The sequence below is a fragment of the Dendropsophus ebraccatus genome, chromosome 7 (genome assembly GCF_027789765.1).
Source record: "Dendropsophus ebraccatus isolate aDenEbr1 chromosome 7, aDenEbr1.pat, whole genome shotgun sequence".
Lineage (NCBI taxonomy): Eukaryota > Metazoa > Chordata > Amphibia > Anura > Hylidae > Dendropsophus > Dendropsophus ebraccatus.
This window is the reverse complement of record NC_091460.1, coordinates 65,734,044-65,751,761: the sequence shown is the minus strand read 5'-3', so window position 1 is coordinate 65,751,761 and position 17,718 is coordinate 65,734,044. Positions and strand designations below refer to the sequence as shown.

Sequence of the window (17,718 nt, the reverse complement as noted above, 5' to 3'; positions counted from 1 at the left end):
TTTCTTTATGAATGGAATTGGCCATGTCTAGAATGGACCAGCTTCTGCTAGGTCAGGTGATGGAAAGCTGTGTAGCCTTTAGCTGCCACCTGATGCTATTTGCAGTTCCCTTTTTCTGCTGGGTCTTGCACTCCTAAGAATTTTGCTTCCAAGGCCACCGCCCCTGTGGCACTACCCCCAATATGCTACTACCAGGCACAGTCAGATTTTGAGAGCTGTATAGTGGGTGAAAACTCACTTAAAGGGGTGTTGTCATGAAGAAAAGAATGGAAAATCAGATTTGTTCCACATACATACGCACGCAGGGGAACAAACATGCTGTTTTCTGTAAAGTAATAGTTACACCACTGCGCCAGTTTCCTTCCTCATGTATCTATTCACTCCCTGGTTTTGTCTCTAAATTGTAAACTTGGTGTTGCCATGCAACAGTGCAACCATTTCCCACAATCCCCCTTGCTTGCATGTGAAAAGAAAACCAACTGCCAGTACTAATGGGACAAATCATGTGATGATTGAACTGAGCATGTGCAAAACAAGAAAGTGGATGGCGAGTGGGCCGTAACCATGGGCAATACATAATGAAACAAAACAACACATGTGGGATTAGTGAGTCTATATCTTTTAAACAATACATTTTAAGAAATGCTTGTATGTTGGAAATATGTTTCTTTTTACATAATGCATCAGTATAGACCAAGTTTTCTTTGTGACACCAACCCTTTAAGACTAGGTTTGCTTCTGCATTTGATGCTCCATTCAGGCCCAGAGGCCTCCAATACATATGTAAACCTAGTCGATGCTGTACTACTTACTTTGTAAAACCGTTCTCCAGAATGTGGACATGGACATGTTTTAGCAATTAAAGTGCTTAAACTCTTTTATTGTACCCACTGTACATGAGCATATCCGTCATGATCATTTGTGTTTGTATAATATTACCCTGATAGTTCTCTTATTTATTTTCTATAGATTATTTTCCTCACACAACTCTCTGTAAATAAGGCTTTACATAGCTTAACTAGAATGACCTCTTGATATGTTTCCAGCTAAATGCAATGGCCAACAGAGCAGCAGGAAAAGGTTATGAGAATGAAGACAACTACTCGGATATCAAGTTTCAGTTTATTGGCATTGAGAATATTCATGTGATGAGGAACAGTTTACAGAAGATGTTGGAAGGTAAATATTCTTCCATGATGGCCTATGTGATGTATAACCTACAGGTCCTGGACCCCAGTACTAAACTGTAAAAGAAATCAATATTTCTAGTGGCTTCTTCTTCATGGTCAAAATGCTGCTTATGGCTGGTAAAGTGGTTAAATCCATAAATCTCCTCTACAACATCTAGGATATCAAGACGTATAGCTGGAGATTTACTAGCACAGCTGATTTAATGCTCTGTAAAACTCTACCTGCGTTTGCTTTGCTGGATCTGATGAGAGGTGCATGCTTCCCAGTAAATCCAGTGGATCTGAGCTGTCTGTGCGCAATGCACAGGGTTCTAAGTCAGCTCAGAAATAGCATAGATTTTAGCTGCAACTGTGGTGCCTAGAAATGGCTGCAATATCTGCCCCCTCTATTACAATTCTTCAGTGTGGTTGACCTCCACATCAAGATGAAGAACCAGATTTATTATTTTAAATGTGCCATCTGCATCAAAAACTGACACAACATTTGAGAAACTTAGGAAGCCTTGGTCTCCCAAAAAGGTGCATGTTAGTTGCAAAGTAAACCAAAAAGGGATGGTACGAACCGAGTTTGGTTCGGGTTCGTACGAACCCTCGGTAATGATTCCCACTGTCTGCCCTCTCCGTGTTGCGGGCGGATCCAGCGGGAGGACCGCCTGGAAAACTGGGATACAGCCATAGCCATAGGCTGTATCCCAGTTTTCCAGGCGGTCCTCCCGCTGGATCCGCCCGCTGCACGGAGCGAGCAGACAGCGGGAATCCGATGCCGAGCGTTCCGGTTCATCCGAACCCGAACCTCGGTGGGTTCGGACCATCCCTAGAAGACACTAAAACATACCCTATTAGAACTCTAGGGTCGTTTCAGCACTGTCATCATTGTTTTCTTTATATCACAAAGCAAAATGGCAAGACCAGTTTGCTATGGCCAAAAAAGGACTAATTCTCACATAATTCATTCTACCGTTTGGAATTACTCTTTTAAATTCTTTCTCTGTAGGCACACTTTTCACAGATAGTTGCCAATTACTGAGTAGGACCAACCACATGACCACTGAACCTTTACAAGAATAAATTACAAATTATCCTGGAATTTTCCTCATAACACTATATATCCTTCTGCTCTATAACATGTTGCAGACAAAGTGGAATGCAACATAATCGTGACAGATTCCCTTTAAAGGGAATCTGTCAGCACCTGGGCTGGTCCTGGGGTGCTGAAAGTGTAGTGCAGATGTGTGTCCCACATTGTCTGGCCTCTCATTCCTTTTTTTACGCAGTGCTATAGTTTGTCCCCAATCTGTCCCTTTACCTTGGTATCAAGTGTCATGGAGGTGCAGCAGCGAGGCGTTCGTGCTGCACTTAGGCATGCCTTACCACTACTGCCTCCTCCTTGTTTGGCGTGGCTGGTCATTGAGGCCCGCCCTCCTGCTTTCCGGTGACAGAATCTTCATGCGCGCATGCGCCGTTGCTGGCACGGGGTACACGCCTAATGTGGGACACACTACACTGTCAGCACCTCGGGACCAGCCCAGGTGCTGACACATTCGCATAATTCATTCACAACACTCCAGCTCTAAACCTATGCATGATCTCCAGATTTTTAATAATTAAAATTAATGGCAAAATGTTTAAAGTACAAAAGCCCTAAAGGCTAAAAAGTGATGAATACTTGTCCTAAAACCCGCACCTATAGGTCTTATTACATGACCTTTGCCATATATATGTTTATATCATAGATTAAAGACACTCTTATGATTTCAGAACACTAAAATAGCACTTGGAGGGACATTTGATTGCAGAAAATATAAACAAATGTGAGTGACTGCTGGATAAAGTTTGTCCTGTCCTTTAGAGAACCATGTGAGAGCCATGTCTCAGACAGCAGGGCTACAGAGGGTGGTGAGACATATCTGTACACGTCATATTAGAGTAGCTGCTGGTCTCTTGGGCCTGACTTTGGACTGTGCATGTTACAGGTCTCTTATTTACATAGTCCGCTGCCTCCAGATTTGACTCTGTTTTCAGCCTGGTAGGAAATTTCATAAGTTCAGGTAACATGATCTGCAGGGAAAGTGGATGAACCAGGACTGTGGTACTAAGTTTAGATCTAGTGCGTCAGTAACCTTTGGTTTGTAAGATAAACAGGTTATAGTAGTTCACTTTCATTTTGGATTTCCTCAGGACAGATACAATGAATGGGGTACGTTCATGAACTGTATACGTGGTCATGATGTCTGAACCTGGCGATTTCTCCAGAACTGTGAGATGATCTGTTGTGTGAACCCAAACAGTCCCAAGGTCTGTCATTGGAAAATGAACATGTTTTTTTCATCATGTTCAGTCAATTAGAGGCGTCTTGCAGCAGCTGATCTCTATTTCTCCATAAAATAAAAACATACACACTTAAAGGGGTAGTGCAGCATTTCTCTTTTTCTGCTTAATTAAAACACGTTACAAAGTTATATAACTTTGTAATGTGTGTTAATAAGCTGTCTGGTCCAATTCACCCCCTCCCCCTCCCCGGAAGTTAAATAAAATATACATAACAAAACACTGAGCCCTGATTGGCTGAGCTTGCTGGAAGCCATGTGATGCGCTCCAGCCAATGAAAAGGCTGCAGGTGCGCAAGGCCACCCGCAACCTTTTCTCTCCCATTCACTGGACCCAGACCTAGAAGTGAGGACGGCGGCCGAAGATGGCGGGGGCGCAGCCGGTGGGAAATTCGAACAGCAATCGTCACCGGAGGGATGGTAAACATGTATTCTGTCTGTGTTGGGTTTTTTTTTTTTTTGGGGGGGGGCGGGGGGGGGGGGGGGGGAAGATGCACTACCCCTTTAACAGATTTGAACATGCACGTTTTTAAAGGAGCCAGTAAAATTATCTGCCAAATTAATAGATATGCAAAAGAAGAGCCAGTGGAGCCTCATTTAAGAGTCTTGAGACACAGAAGTTGCCAGATATCCCTCCGAGAAGGACCCAGCCAAGGGGTGTCTCCTGTAGGGCCCTAGCACCGCTACACCTCACTGTCTTGTATGCAGAGTATATGTTTCTGATTATGCAAGTGACAGGCATACAACACAGTGTGGCATTGAGGGGCTGGGGGACACTAAATAATAGGCTCCCCCTCTTTAAAGCTATTCACACCCCAAATAAAGATGTTTTTATTAAAATAAAAACACAGACATAAGCAACAAAGCTGTGTTCTGAATGCTTTTATTGATATCTATTTAACGGTGCCTCCAGCTCAATAGACAGTCAGGGGGTCACAAATTCACTTTGAGTATACTTCGGGGGATTAGACTGAATGTAGACACCAGTAGTAGACTACATTTGCAAGTGCAGCAATGCCAGTTCACTTGAATGGGACAACACTGCAGTATTTTGCATTGCCACTAGAAATAATGTGGCATTGCCCTCCCTGTGTGCCATTGTGGTAAAAATCTATACCAGCTCTGACCTAGCATAAATTTTTGAGGCTGCCGCACAGTCAGGCTCAGATATGCCCGATTTATTGAGAGGCAAGCTTGCCTTAATAAATTCAGAGTGGTTGAGAGATTGACACTTTACATAAAGGGGTTGGCCACTTTATAGTAAAATTGTTCTGTGTACAGTATTAGTAACTACTTAAGTACTTACTGACAGCAGCTCCCCGAGTGCCTTATAGAGGTTAAATCAGGCTCCCCTTCGCCAGGCTGTGCTGCCCTGCTCTGTGGTGAGGCTGTCAATAAGATGGCCGACATGGAGGAGCATGTGACAATACCCCGCCCCAGGTGTCCTCCATAAGCATATACAGACTCAGTAGTGGACACTGGAGGTGGGGCATGGTCATGCTTCTCCATGTCAGCCATCTTACGGACAGACTCACCACAGAGCAGGGCACCACAGCCTGGAGGAGGGGAGTCTGATATTAGCTCTCTGAGGTACACAGGGAGCTGATGACAGTATATACAGTGAGTACAGTTCCTAATACTGTATTCTGAACAATTTACTATAAAGTGGCCATCCCTTTAAGTAAAGTCCCCCAGTATGCCTGTCCTGGGTATGCCACAGTACATGCCAGCATATCTTTTTGCCATTACACTGACATACAGTATATTGGCAACATACCCCAAACACATGATGTGACTAGAATGTTATTTGAATGCTAACCTTACTTAACTGATCATTAGAAAGCGTATAACGTTAGCGCTGTACAAATTCTTACATTAAACTAATTTACTTACTAAATAATACATTGTACCTTGTTATTGTAAATAAATTTAAAAAAAAACTTTTTACCTTTTTAGGCTATGTTCACACACTGTACAAACAATGGCCATTCCGCTGTGAATACCCATTGTTTAATGCTACCTGCGGCTGGAATTAATGATCATTACTTCTGGCCGTAGGTAGTGTTAAATAACGGACGTTCATGGGGGAACGGACACTGTTTGTACAGCGTGTGAACATAGTGGTGCTCCTAGTAAATCTCTCCATTCATAAACCACAGCCATTCCAAACCTGAAAAAGAGCAAATATTTTGTTTCCCCTGTAGCTGAAAATCCCAGTTGGCCATACAGTTTATATAATGGGCTTTATGTTGCTTTTTGATGGTCACATCAGATTTTACACTTTGAAGCCCCCACAGATCTTAATATACTGCACAATAGAACATTTTCCCCATTTTATCTTTTGTAGATTCTCATTTCCACGAAAAACGGATGTAGTCAAACGTCCCTAAGTACTAGGAAATATTATTCAGGGATCATTCTGTGAATTGCAAGGTATTTCTTTTTCTAGATGTCCTAGTAAGAGGTGAGGACCCAGCAGGCGGCCAACTCCGAGATTATCATTCCATCATAACGTATCATTGTGGAGTCGTAGGATGTCGTCTTCTCACAGCTTGATAGTTTCCTTCAAGAAGGAAGCTTTAGATTTATCACGTCACTGTTGTGCATTGTTACTTATTTTTATGCTATGTGAATGTTTTATGCACAAAGAACATTGACCACTGGGCTTTTATTATATCATTCTTGGTAAAGCTGCATTCTTCTGCTAAAAATATTCTAAAGATAATATACAATTGTATTTGTTGTACCTGCGGAATTTAATCCTTGCCACTTCCTGCTTCCTGACTGATTGTGTTTGACCCCGAGTTGAGGAGTGATGTAGTCTGAATGCTGTTTGACCCCAGGGCCACCTGTCAAGGCTCACAATGTTTTCTATGAGGATTATCTAGGTTCCTATAGAAATGTTGACTACATAACACTAGGCTTTAAGGGGGGTTTAACACAGATAAAAAATGTGTGACTTCTGGAAGTGCGCACATTGGGGGAGATTAATGAAAGGGTTTAAATATACACCTGGTGTAAACTGCCCACAGCAACCAATCACAGCTCCTTTTATATTGTACCGGAGCTGAAAGCCAAGCTCTGATTGGTTGCTGTGGGCAGTTTACACCAGGTGTGTATTTACACCCTTTCATAAATCTCCCCCAATGTGTACATTGTGCATGTTACACTGGTGCTTCACTCCTGTCAGTATGCTCCTGCTCTCAGCATGCACAACCACTGGTTTACCACCAATCTATACCACCTGGTCCGTGCCATGCATCTGCTTCTGTCTTTGTCCGTAGTGTACATGCATGTCCAATCCTGTTTCCTAAAGGGCCAGTGTGCACATCCAAATTCATCTTTTTCCAGTCACCTGCCATGTCAGGAAGCCACACCACACCCGCTCTATCTTGCATGAGCAAAGGTTCCATTGTGTTTTAGTGGAGGTTCTTTATATGGCTTTTTTTCCCATGTATAACCTCAGCCTGTTTCCTGACTACATTTTCCAGCTGCTCGGTTGAACTTGCTTTGTCCCTCCAGTGTATAACCTGGACTGTTTACTATGAACCTGTGCTGCTCACCCTGACCAGTTTGCCCATCTGTAACTACATCTTATGCTTCCTGCCTAAAGCCCTGGCCTGTACCCACAATTGTCTCTGCCAGTCTCCTCATTGTTCCACACTGGTGTCTTTTGGTTCACTGGGATTGCCGCCATCTACATCGGGACAACTACCAAAGGTGGTAACCCCTATAGCTCTCTGCAGTGAAGTCCAGCTCCCAGTACAAGAGATAAAGGGGGAAAACAATGAAATATTCAGACAACAACTATTCAAATTAGAGGATCCGCACCTGCTCTCTGATACAAGGCAAATGATACTATAGTAGAGCAGCAGAGAACTAGAGGTGTAACTAGAGGTAGTTTTTCTAGTTTTTTTTTTTTTTTTTTTACTACAGTTCCAGACTGTACAGATTTTTTTCAAACAATTAGAATACCATTAGAGCACTTCCATGTTTACTTTCTGAAGAGCAAAAGTAAATGCTGCATCCACAGTAGTGGCAACCTATGCAGCATGAGTTACACTGCTCACTGCTCCGGTACTTCTGGTACTTTTAGGCTATGTTTACAAAAATTTTTCCCTTATAATTTTTCTCGGCCATTTCCACTCCTGATTTTGGTTACAAATACTGACCAAAATACTCTGTGTGAAAATAATAGCCTTATTGTTCTGGTAGTTCTAGTCAAGAAGCTCAGGATAAACAATGATATTGATCTTGTTAATACATTAACGATAAATGTGTAGGTTTGTGTATATACCTAGCACTTTATGTACAGTTCAATGGTCTCCTGACAATGTTAAGAGATATGGAATGCACTAACCTCATATACGTGTTGACCTATGTTCTACTTTGCAATAGAGTTCAGCTTCTTGGGAAACCAGTATGCAATATCTACTCAGAAGTGTTTGTGTACAGTACATAGTGTAAGTAGACTGGTCACAGTGTCCACGCTGCCCTATACCAAAAGCAGGGGTGGGGTGAGCCGGGGTCAGGATGCCATATGCCCCCTGGGACGGCCCTCCTCTAGAGTAAGGGTCCATTTACACAGAAAGACTATCTGACAAAGGTTTGAAGCCAAAGCCAGGATTGGATTTGAAAAGAGGAGAAATCTCAGGTTTTCCTTTATGACCTGATCTCTGTTTATACTCTGTTTCTGGCTTTGGCTTCAAATCTTTGGCAGATAATCTGTCAGATAATCTTTCTGTGTAAATGGACCCTTAAGGGCCGTAGCTCCTCCTTAACATGATGCCTGCAGATTGACATGTTCCCTTTAAATATACTGTACATATGTGAAATAGTTGTCGTGGAGCTGGAATATTTTTACATACAATATGAATATAAAGTCTGTATATTGTTCTCTTCATGCAGTATGTGAGCTCCGATCTCCTTCTATGGGTGAATTTCTTTGGGGTCTTGAATCTTCTGGATGGTTAAAACACATCAAGACAATACTGGATGCTGGCATCTTCATTACAAAGGTATTCACCTGTGTTGCATCTGTGTCTTTTACATCCATATTGTAGTTTTGGGGAAGGTATTCAGATGTATAGTAGATGCTCTTCTACATCCATGTTCCACTGACAGTTGTCTTGTCTGTGCAGCTTTTAACAACTCTTATGAGCCTGGCCTAAGAAACCAGTCATATAAAACTTCTGCTCCTGCTTTTTCCACCACTGCCATGAAAAGCGTGCATTGACTATGCTATTATTATTCACATTCAGGCTGTATCAGAAGAGGGCGCCAGTGTGCTTGTTCATTGCTCTGATGGTTGGGACCGCACTGCTCAGGTCTGCTCTATATCCAGTCTATTACTTGACCCTTATTACAGAACCATCAAAGGATTTATGGTAAGAGCTTTTCTATTACACATGTAGTGATGTTGTTTTGTTGATACTGATTTTTGTATATTATTATAATTTTAAATGTAATTTTTTTTTCCAATTATTATTAGGTGTTAATAGAAAAAGACTGGATTTCATTTGGACATAAATTCAATCACAGGTAATGGCAGTCACAGTGCACATGCTGGAAGAGTATTATGAATTTTGAGTTACATAGGCTTTTGCTACATTTTATTTAGGTAAAAAATGGCGGTTCCTGCTAGTAAAGGATGCAGGGAAATTTATCAAGCTATCTTCTAGTCAGACTTTCCTGTGTTGCCCATAGCAACCAATCACAGGTCAGCTTTCAAATCTTAAAGAGTTGTGGCAAAATGAAAGCTGAGCTGTGATTGGTTGCTTTGGGCAACACAGGACAGTCTTACTATAAGACAGCTTGATGAATCTTCCTCCAAACTAGTTTTTCGGGTAAACCTCCCATGAGTGTTTATAATGGATGCAGAATCTTATTAATGAGCATCAGCTGTGTTTCCACATTGCAGTCCCCACATGTGGCTGAAACTAGGATACCAGAGGGAGTTGCTCATAATCCTGGCATTGGTGAGGAAATGGAAACATGGTTTCAACTGCATTTAGGGTTTCAAATGTGGGAATGCAGCCTTAGGACATGTTCACAACCATTTTCAACGGAGTTATTTGATGCTCAAAATAACAGTTGTTAAATGTATTTGAGTATTGTACTGCCCCCCCCCCCAATTATACAAATTACCAATATTTACTTATTATGGGAAATGCACAAGTGATTTTTTTCCCTGCACTTACTACTGCATCAAGGCTTCACTTCCCAGAGCTGTGCGGGCTGTGGCTGCTGGAGAGGATGATGGCAGAGGGATGCTCAGTGTCCCTCCAGTGTCCTGTGTCCCCCTGCCATCATCCTCTCCAGCAGCCACAGCCTGCACAGCTCTGGAAGTCGGGTCGTGACATCACCATTTTATCCTGGAAGTGAAAACTTGATGCAGTAGTAAGTGCAGGGAAAAAAACACTTTATAAGCATTTCCCATAATAAATTTATATTGGTAATTTGTCGGACTTCTCCTTTAATTTGAGTATCGCATAATGGTTGGTGTTTAACGACATTATTCTAGTTCGGATAGAATGGTGGTCCTTTTGGGTGTGTCTTTTTTTAAAGGTCCATTTAATTCAGTATAAAAAAAAAAAGGTAAAAGGACAGTGAATAAAAAAATTTATGTGTAAACAACTTAAAATAACGGCCACAAATTAATGTCATAAGTCATTGAAGACTGAAAACAATATCTGTTATTTTAGAATAAATTGGCAGTCGTTATTTAAAGAGAGTGTGTGTGAATATGGCCTCATGCTAACATCACACACAGTAGTTTTTGTGCCAAAACCAGAAGTGGATCCAACAGGAAAGAAAGAATCCTCCTCTGGCACAAAATCTGCAGCGGCAGTCTTCCAAAAAACTGCCATGTGTGATTCCACCATTACAGCCTGTTCATGCTGATTATTTTAAGATGCTGAACCCACACCAAGCCCACATCTGACATCTGTGGATTTTGATGTGTGATCCGTATGGATTTTGTCCCTAATTTTTAATTTGGGAAAAAGCCAAGCTGAAACCCTTCGAAAAGTGTCTTGCCCATATTTCCAGCATCTAAAAATGTATCAAGTCATTTGGAGTCAAGTGCAAAGAAGTCAATGGGAAGCCATGTGCAAGCAGAAAAGACACTGTCAAGAAGCAGCATAGGCACAAATTCTGCACCTAGAGTTGAGCACTAATCGAGACCGATCCCAAACTTATAACAGTAACCATTAGTTCAATATCTGTCTTTAATCAGTTTAAAAAAATCTAGTTGATATATTATCTTATCTGAATATCTTAAAATCCCTCTTTAATTGTATTGCTTGTCATCAAATCTGTATTTTAGGTATGGGAATTTAGAAGGAGATCCGAAGGAAGTTTCCCCAGTGATTGACCAGTTTCTGGAGTGTGTCTGGCAGCTCATGGAGCAGTTTCCATGCGCATTTGAATTCAATGAGAGATTCCTGGTCCACATACAGCACCACATATACTCCTGTCAGTATGGAAACTTCCTGTGTAACTGCGAGAAGGAGAGGAGGGAATTGAGGTGAGAGAACACATCCTTTATTGACAGGGGTAGTAATATAATATTACTGGTAGAAGTGTAACAACTAGGTTACAGGGTGCACACTGCTAAGAAATGCAACAATCAGCTGTCTGTGGGTGGCAGCAAGTGCTCATTATCAGTAGTGGATTATAATAGGGGCGTTTCGGGCGGCAGCCCGGGGCCCTGAGCTCCTGGGGGGCCCATGACCACCCAAAAAGACTTATACTTTCAGTGGTGTACTGTCTCCTGGCTACACTCCCGCCATGATTTGAAAAAAATCACAGTTTTTTTATGGCAATTTTGCACAAATCAGGACATCATGACATTATCTGTCCTGTACTATGAACGCCAGGCTAGTGCTTCCATAGTTACAGTGGGGTGGGGGGGCCCAGGCTTGGTGAACAGCCCGGGGCCTATGGTAAAGTTAATCCGCCCCTGCTCATTATTCTACAGCGGCAACATAGAGGAAACTAGACACTAGACATTATCTACTGTAATCTGTCCATGTACTGGGCACGTCAGAGACATTTAAAAAGCTGCTCTTTGGATAATATGTAGGATTCAATAGACCTCCTGGTATTAACTCAGAATTCCCTAACCTGAGGCGGGTCACTGCTTTACAGCCAGTGATTGGCTAAGCAGGGAATTCTTATGTATCAGAACACAGAAGAGGCCCTATGGTGTTTGTAACTAATGTGGGGAAGAGAGACTGCAAGCCCCTATGACACAGGTTGCAGTGTCACGGAATATACAGAATAGAGTCCTTTGTATAAAAGCTAGGGCAGAAAGTAGAACACATCACACTCATGCTGTTATTTTGCCAGTACTTTTTTCATGGGGACAGTAGCAATGGGTTTCCCACATAAGGGTTTTATCTGTGCGGTGCCCTAGAATGAATCTGCTTTATAACTACCGAGAACCAGGTGACATTATGAGTACTGCTATCTTCTCTTCTGTTTGGGTTTTAAGGCTTTGCATTGGTGTATCCAAGATTGCTGTAGAAGTACCTGTTCTTATTGAAATGATACAGGGAACCTGTCACTAAGACAGTGCTATCTATTCTATCGCCATCATGTTATAGAGCAGGAACAACGGAGCAGATTGATATATATCTTTGTGGGAACAAATTTGTATAACTTGTAACATGTTGATTTAAATCCCTGCTAATTCTCTGTTAGGGTATGTTCACACTGAGTAAATGTGGCGGAATTCCACAGCGTGCCTCAGTGTGTCATAGCCTGTCTATGAGAGGGCTCGCACGCCTCGGCTCCCGCCGCTCTCCACGCAAAGAAATCCGCCACATTTACTCAGTGTAAACATACCCTTAAGGAGTCTGGTAGACAGTGTCACTCAATAGACGGGACTACTTAGCATGGAAACATCAGATTCCAATCAATAAATTACAAGTTATACTGAATCTTTTTCCATAAAGATATATATCAATCTGCTCAGCTCCTTCTGCTCTATAACATATTGCAGATAGCTTAGGTAGCATCTTCATGGTGACTGGTTCCCTTTAGGCACACTGGTTTACTGCTTAAATTAATGTAAAAAATATTAACTGCCTGTTGCATTCATTAGGGGAGATATGTAAGCTTTTTCAGTTTATGTATATAGCAGTCATATACAGATCTACCCTCCTCTGGTAATGGTTACAGGGAGGTGAAATGTGCGCAGGTATATCTATGAGGGAACTGAGTGCTATACTAAAGAAACAGGGCACCATAGTAATACAGTGTATTGAGAAAGGAATCTAAATGATTTAAAAGGAATCTGTCAGCTCTATGTCCGGCTCAGAGTTCAAATGTCAAGGAGACTGTGCTGAGCCAAAGCATGCATGCCTTCACCCTCCCCCTAACCCCTGCCTGTCCTGCACGATTGATTCAGTATGTCACCCAGTCAGTCATTGACTGGTATGTTACTCAGTCAAGGCAGGGGGTATGGGCTGTATACCTTCTTGCCACCAGTTCTTAGCCTGATATAAAGTTGACAGAATCCTTTTAAGCTGTTGATTTTATAGAAATGCTCTCATAATGCATGAATGTATTATCCAATTGTTATCTTGTAGAATTCAGGAGAGAACTTATTCTCTTTGGTCTTATCTGTGGAAGCAGCGGCTGGATTATATGAACCCACTGTACAGACCAGATCACAGTCAGACACAAGGAACTCTGAGACCCAACACCTCTCCATGTCATTTCAGGTGAGAGGTTTTATAGTGTTCGACTATAACGATACTAAACAATTTACTTCTCCTTCAGCTCTAGAAAGGTCAACCCTAAAATACAGGTGGCTGCAATTGGATGATTCATTTTCGCCTGAGTGTAAAAGTGATTGCTATAGTGATATAGATTGTTTCACTCACTTTGCCTGTAAAAATGGTGGATTACAGGACAGACCTCCCTCCATTTTGGTGTTTTAGCCAATTCAATGACTGATTCCTATGAAATGTTAGTGGTTAGGTGGCTAAGTGTCCTTAACAGTATTATAATAAGGCTGCTAGATTATAATTTGTGTAGTTGTATCTATATTAATTGTTCAGTCTTGTTTTTCACCAAATGTGTCAGGTTTTGGAGGGGCCTTTACAACCGATTCGAGAAAGGGATGCATCCCCGACAGTCAGTGACTGATTTTCTACAGGCGGTAAAAGAAGAGACCCAGCAACTAGAGGAAGAAATGGAGTTCATGGAAAAGGTATCTGCTGCACTACAACATCACTGTCCTTTAAGTCAATTGTCATAATCAACTTTTAATACTTTTAGATGGTAATGGAAAGAGGTGTAACCCTGTTGTCTTACATTTTCTTCTTTAGAGATTAGCAAAGCTGGAAACCCGAGAGGCAAATGAAACCAATAAGATTCTCAACAACCAGCCAAAAATCCATAACTTCCAGATGTGCATCACCAAACACTCTCCTGTTAGTACACCTCAAGACTACAGCACCAACCTGAAGCTGTTTCCCTCCCGCAGTCCATCCCAAGGTGAAGAGGACTCTGCCCTCATCCTAACCCAGGACCATTTAAAGAGCTCTGACCCAGACCTGTCTGCTAACAGTGACCAGGAGTCTGGAGTGGAGGACTTGAGCTGCAGGTCTCCCAGTGGTGGGGACTCATTACCCAGTGAGGACAGTGGCAAGGATCCTGATTCGGATGAAGCCGTATTCCTCAATGCTTAGAGGAATTATTCCTCAATGCTTACAGGAATTATTATGCGTTTATATTCATTTATTTTTAGGGAAATGTCAGTTGTAAGAGGGCAAGAATATACTGAGAAACAAAACTATTCAACTATGTCCATATGTTTCAATAGTGGTCTGTGCAGTGGGGACCAGAAACTAAGTAATGTGCTTGTGGGCTCTGAGGATATGCACAGGCCTTTATTTCTTTTTAGGACAAAGGACTGGAGCACTCTTATAAAATTGGGTTTCATTTTTTAATTTTTCTTTCCTGTACGGGGCTACGTCCAGAGCACAAAGCAGCTCACAGTATGTATATTTATTAGGCTTCCAATTACCTTGCACTGAAGACTTGTATACTAACATAGTTTTCATAATTAGATCGACTGTTCATCATATAATCACATATTCAAAAAGCGAAAAGGATTGGAATAGGGTTTATTTCGAGGACAATTGCATTTAAACTAATGATAGGCATATAGGATCTGACTATGGAGCCCATACATACCAATTTTTCCAGTACTTGCCAACTATGTTGTGTAAGGACTTTTTCTTACTGTTCCCCGACAGATGATTAATTTCAGTGCTAGATCATTTTGGTATCAAGTGAGATAAACCAGGTGTGTCTGCCTACAGTTAATTCTCTTTTTCACCAAAGTGTGCGTGAATAATAATAATTGCTTTAATTATATAGCTCTATCTTATACCGCAACACTTTACATAGCTTGTCTTTACTCACATCTGCCCCAGCCTTAATTCTGGCTCACAATATAAATGTAACTATCTGTATGTTTTGGAGTGTGGGAGGAAATCGGAGTACCTAGAGGAAACCCACACAAACCGGTGAGAACATACAAACTGCAGATGCTGCCCTTGGTGAGATGTGAACCCAAGACCCCAGCACTGCAAGGCACTAAAACCTCATATGGAGGAAAGTTGTTTGAAACCAAAGCAATCTTTTAAGACAAGATGGAGAACCTTTGACCCTCCAGCTGTTGCAAAACTCCCATCATGCCTTGATAGCTAAAGTTTTGGCTGTCCAGGCACAACAGGAATTGTAGTTGTACAACAGCCCGAGTGTGCCTGATTTAAAGGGGTAGTGCAGTGTTTAAAAATTATTCACTAAATAACACACATTACAAAGATATACAACTTTGTAATGTGTGTTATGTAAGTGAATGGGCCCTTCCCTATGTTCCCCCACCCCCGGAAGTGTGGTGCATTATACTCAACAGATTACTGTTGACCCCGGCCACCATCTTGTGTTCAACAACGCCATCTTCTGGAGGCCAGCCGGCCGGACCGCTCCAGCCGTCCCTCATGCTGGCCCCCTCTGCTGCGTCATCAGCTGCTCAGCCGTTCGGCGGGCCTCCCAAAGATGACGTTGTTCGACCCAAGATGGCGGCCGGGGGCCACAGTAATCTGGTGAGTATACTGCACCACACTTCTGGGGGTGGGGGGATATGGGGAAGGGGGACAGTCACTTACATAATACATTACAAAATTGTTTAACTTTGTAATGTGTGTTATTTAGTGAATAATTTTTAAACGCCACACTACCCCTTTAAAGAAGAAGTCTGGTAAAATTTTTTACTATATTACTGTACTGTCCCCCAAAAGTTATACAAATCCCCGATATACACTTATTACAGGAAATACTTATATGGTGCATTCACACCTACAGGATCTGCAGCTGATTTTCTGCAGCAGATTTCATTTAAATAACTGAACACAGCATCAAATCTGCTGCAGATCCTGTAGGTGTGAACGCACCCATAAAGTGTTTTTTTTCCCTGCACTTACTACTGCATAAAGGCTTCACTTCCTGGATAAAATGGTGATGTCACGACCCAACTTCCAGAGCTGTGCGGGCTGTGGCTGCTGGAGAGGATGATGGCAAAGGGATGCTCAGTGTCCCTCCAGTGCCCTGTGTCCCTCAGTGTCCCCCTGCCATCATCCTCTCCAGCAGCCACATCCCGCACAGCTCTGGGAGTCTGGTTGTGACATCACCATGTATTCAGGAAGTGAAGCCTTGATGCAGTAGTAAGTGCAGGGAAAAAACACTTTATAAGCATTTCCCGTAATAAGTGTATTTTGGTAATTTGCATAACTTTTGGGGGGGCAATACAATACTTTAATAAAAAATTTCGCCAGCCTTCTTTAAGATGAACTATTCCTGTATAAGTACAATGTTGGTGGGAATAAAGAAAGGACCCCTCACACACACACACAAAAAAAACCTAGATATGCACGTATATGTAGGTATCTCATGTAGATTTCTATGAATTAGGTAGACCGGTATTGACGTAGTCTGCAGCTAATCTGCTCAGGTCCCCATAGGATAGGTCTACATTTTGCATTTCAATTCTCTTTTTTCAGAATAACTGGGATGTAAAACCTCGGAAGAAGGAAATGATTGTGTACTGACGTAATTTGTGCGGGTCAGGTTTGTAGGTTAACTGTTTCAGCACTGTCTTGAGCAAACTGTAATTTAAACAATTCTCAGTATGTAGTTCTTTAGTGTGGTCACTTTTGTATTTCTGTGGGAATTCCAGATTTGTACATTGCGGATATCGCTCCTGCCACTTGAGCAGATTTCCTGGGTCCCATGTACTTGAATCCTTGCATGTGAGCCGGGTATAAGAGCCATAGGGTTGTCTTGAAGTGCTTCCGACACTGTGGTTTTCAGAATGCACACCGATCCTTTTCTAACACTGCTTCATAGTAGCTACATGTAGGGTTCATACCATCATATTAGATCAGTTACTGCACTGAATAAGATAAGAGTTAATGTTGTGTAGTGTCCCCCCCCTTCCATCCTTGTATAGTGTCTGCCTGCTGTGCATAGCTAAACGGGTGTACCTGCCATATTGAATGTGTATTAAAGCTGCTATTCATTTCTTTTGTAAGCTGCATGGATAATCTTACCAAAACAATTGACTTTGCTGCTTATTGTGACAAATACCCTATTGGTTCTAGAGTTTACAAGCGCTTATAGTGCTACTGTATAAGAACAAAGCTATTAGATGCAATAGGAGTACCATCAGAGGGTAACTGCTCCTCCAAACAGCAGATTCCAAAATGTGATGTAGAAGGCCGGCATTGCTTTAAGACAGGCATGTCCAAACTTTTTTCGAAGAGTGCCAAATTTGCTGAAGTGAACATGTGCGGGGGCCGACCATTTTGCTTGACATTCTTTGGACCATTAAAATGAATGCAAATAAACTTTTTTTTTTACAAAGTTTATTGAAAACGGCATACTTTTTATAATTAAAAAATCCCGGGGCACACCACCAACCAAAATGGCACAAAATGACACTAAAGCAGGACATATTATACATAATAATAATAATAATATAGATTCTAAATGTATTTATACTCACTCAGTGTGAAACCTGGGCCTGTTTCGAAAAACACAAAAGGGATATCCCCATGTTTCTCTCCCCCCTGCTTCTCCCCCATCCCCATGTTTCTCTCCCCCCTGCTTCTCCCCATCCC

At 41.9% G+C, this 17,718-nt stretch overlaps 1 protein-coding gene across 1 annotated transcript in view; it reads left to right on the top strand.

Moving 5' to 3' along the window:
• MTMR7 (myotubularin related protein 7) overlaps nt 1–15,317 on the top strand; it is a 36,941-nt gene extending 21,624 nt beyond the window's left edge. The window contains exons 7-14 of the mRNA XM_069976553.1: nt 1,047–1,179; nt 8,426–8,535; nt 8,779–8,904; nt 9,009–9,058; nt 10,845–11,045; nt 13,114–13,248; nt 13,613–13,739; nt 13,858–15,317. Coding sequence (XP_069832654.1) covers nt 1,047–1,179; nt 8,426–8,535; nt 8,779–8,904; nt 9,009–9,058; nt 10,845–11,045; nt 13,114–13,248; nt 13,613–13,739; nt 13,858–14,220 — 1,245 coding nt within the window. The 3' untranslated portion in view covers nt 14,221–15,317. The remainder of the gene's footprint in view (nt 1–1,046; nt 1,180–8,425; nt 8,536–8,778; nt 8,905–9,008; nt 9,059–10,844; nt 11,046–13,113; nt 13,249–13,612; nt 13,740–13,857) is intronic.
• The last annotated feature ends 2,401 nt before the right edge of the window (nt 15,318–17,718 follow it).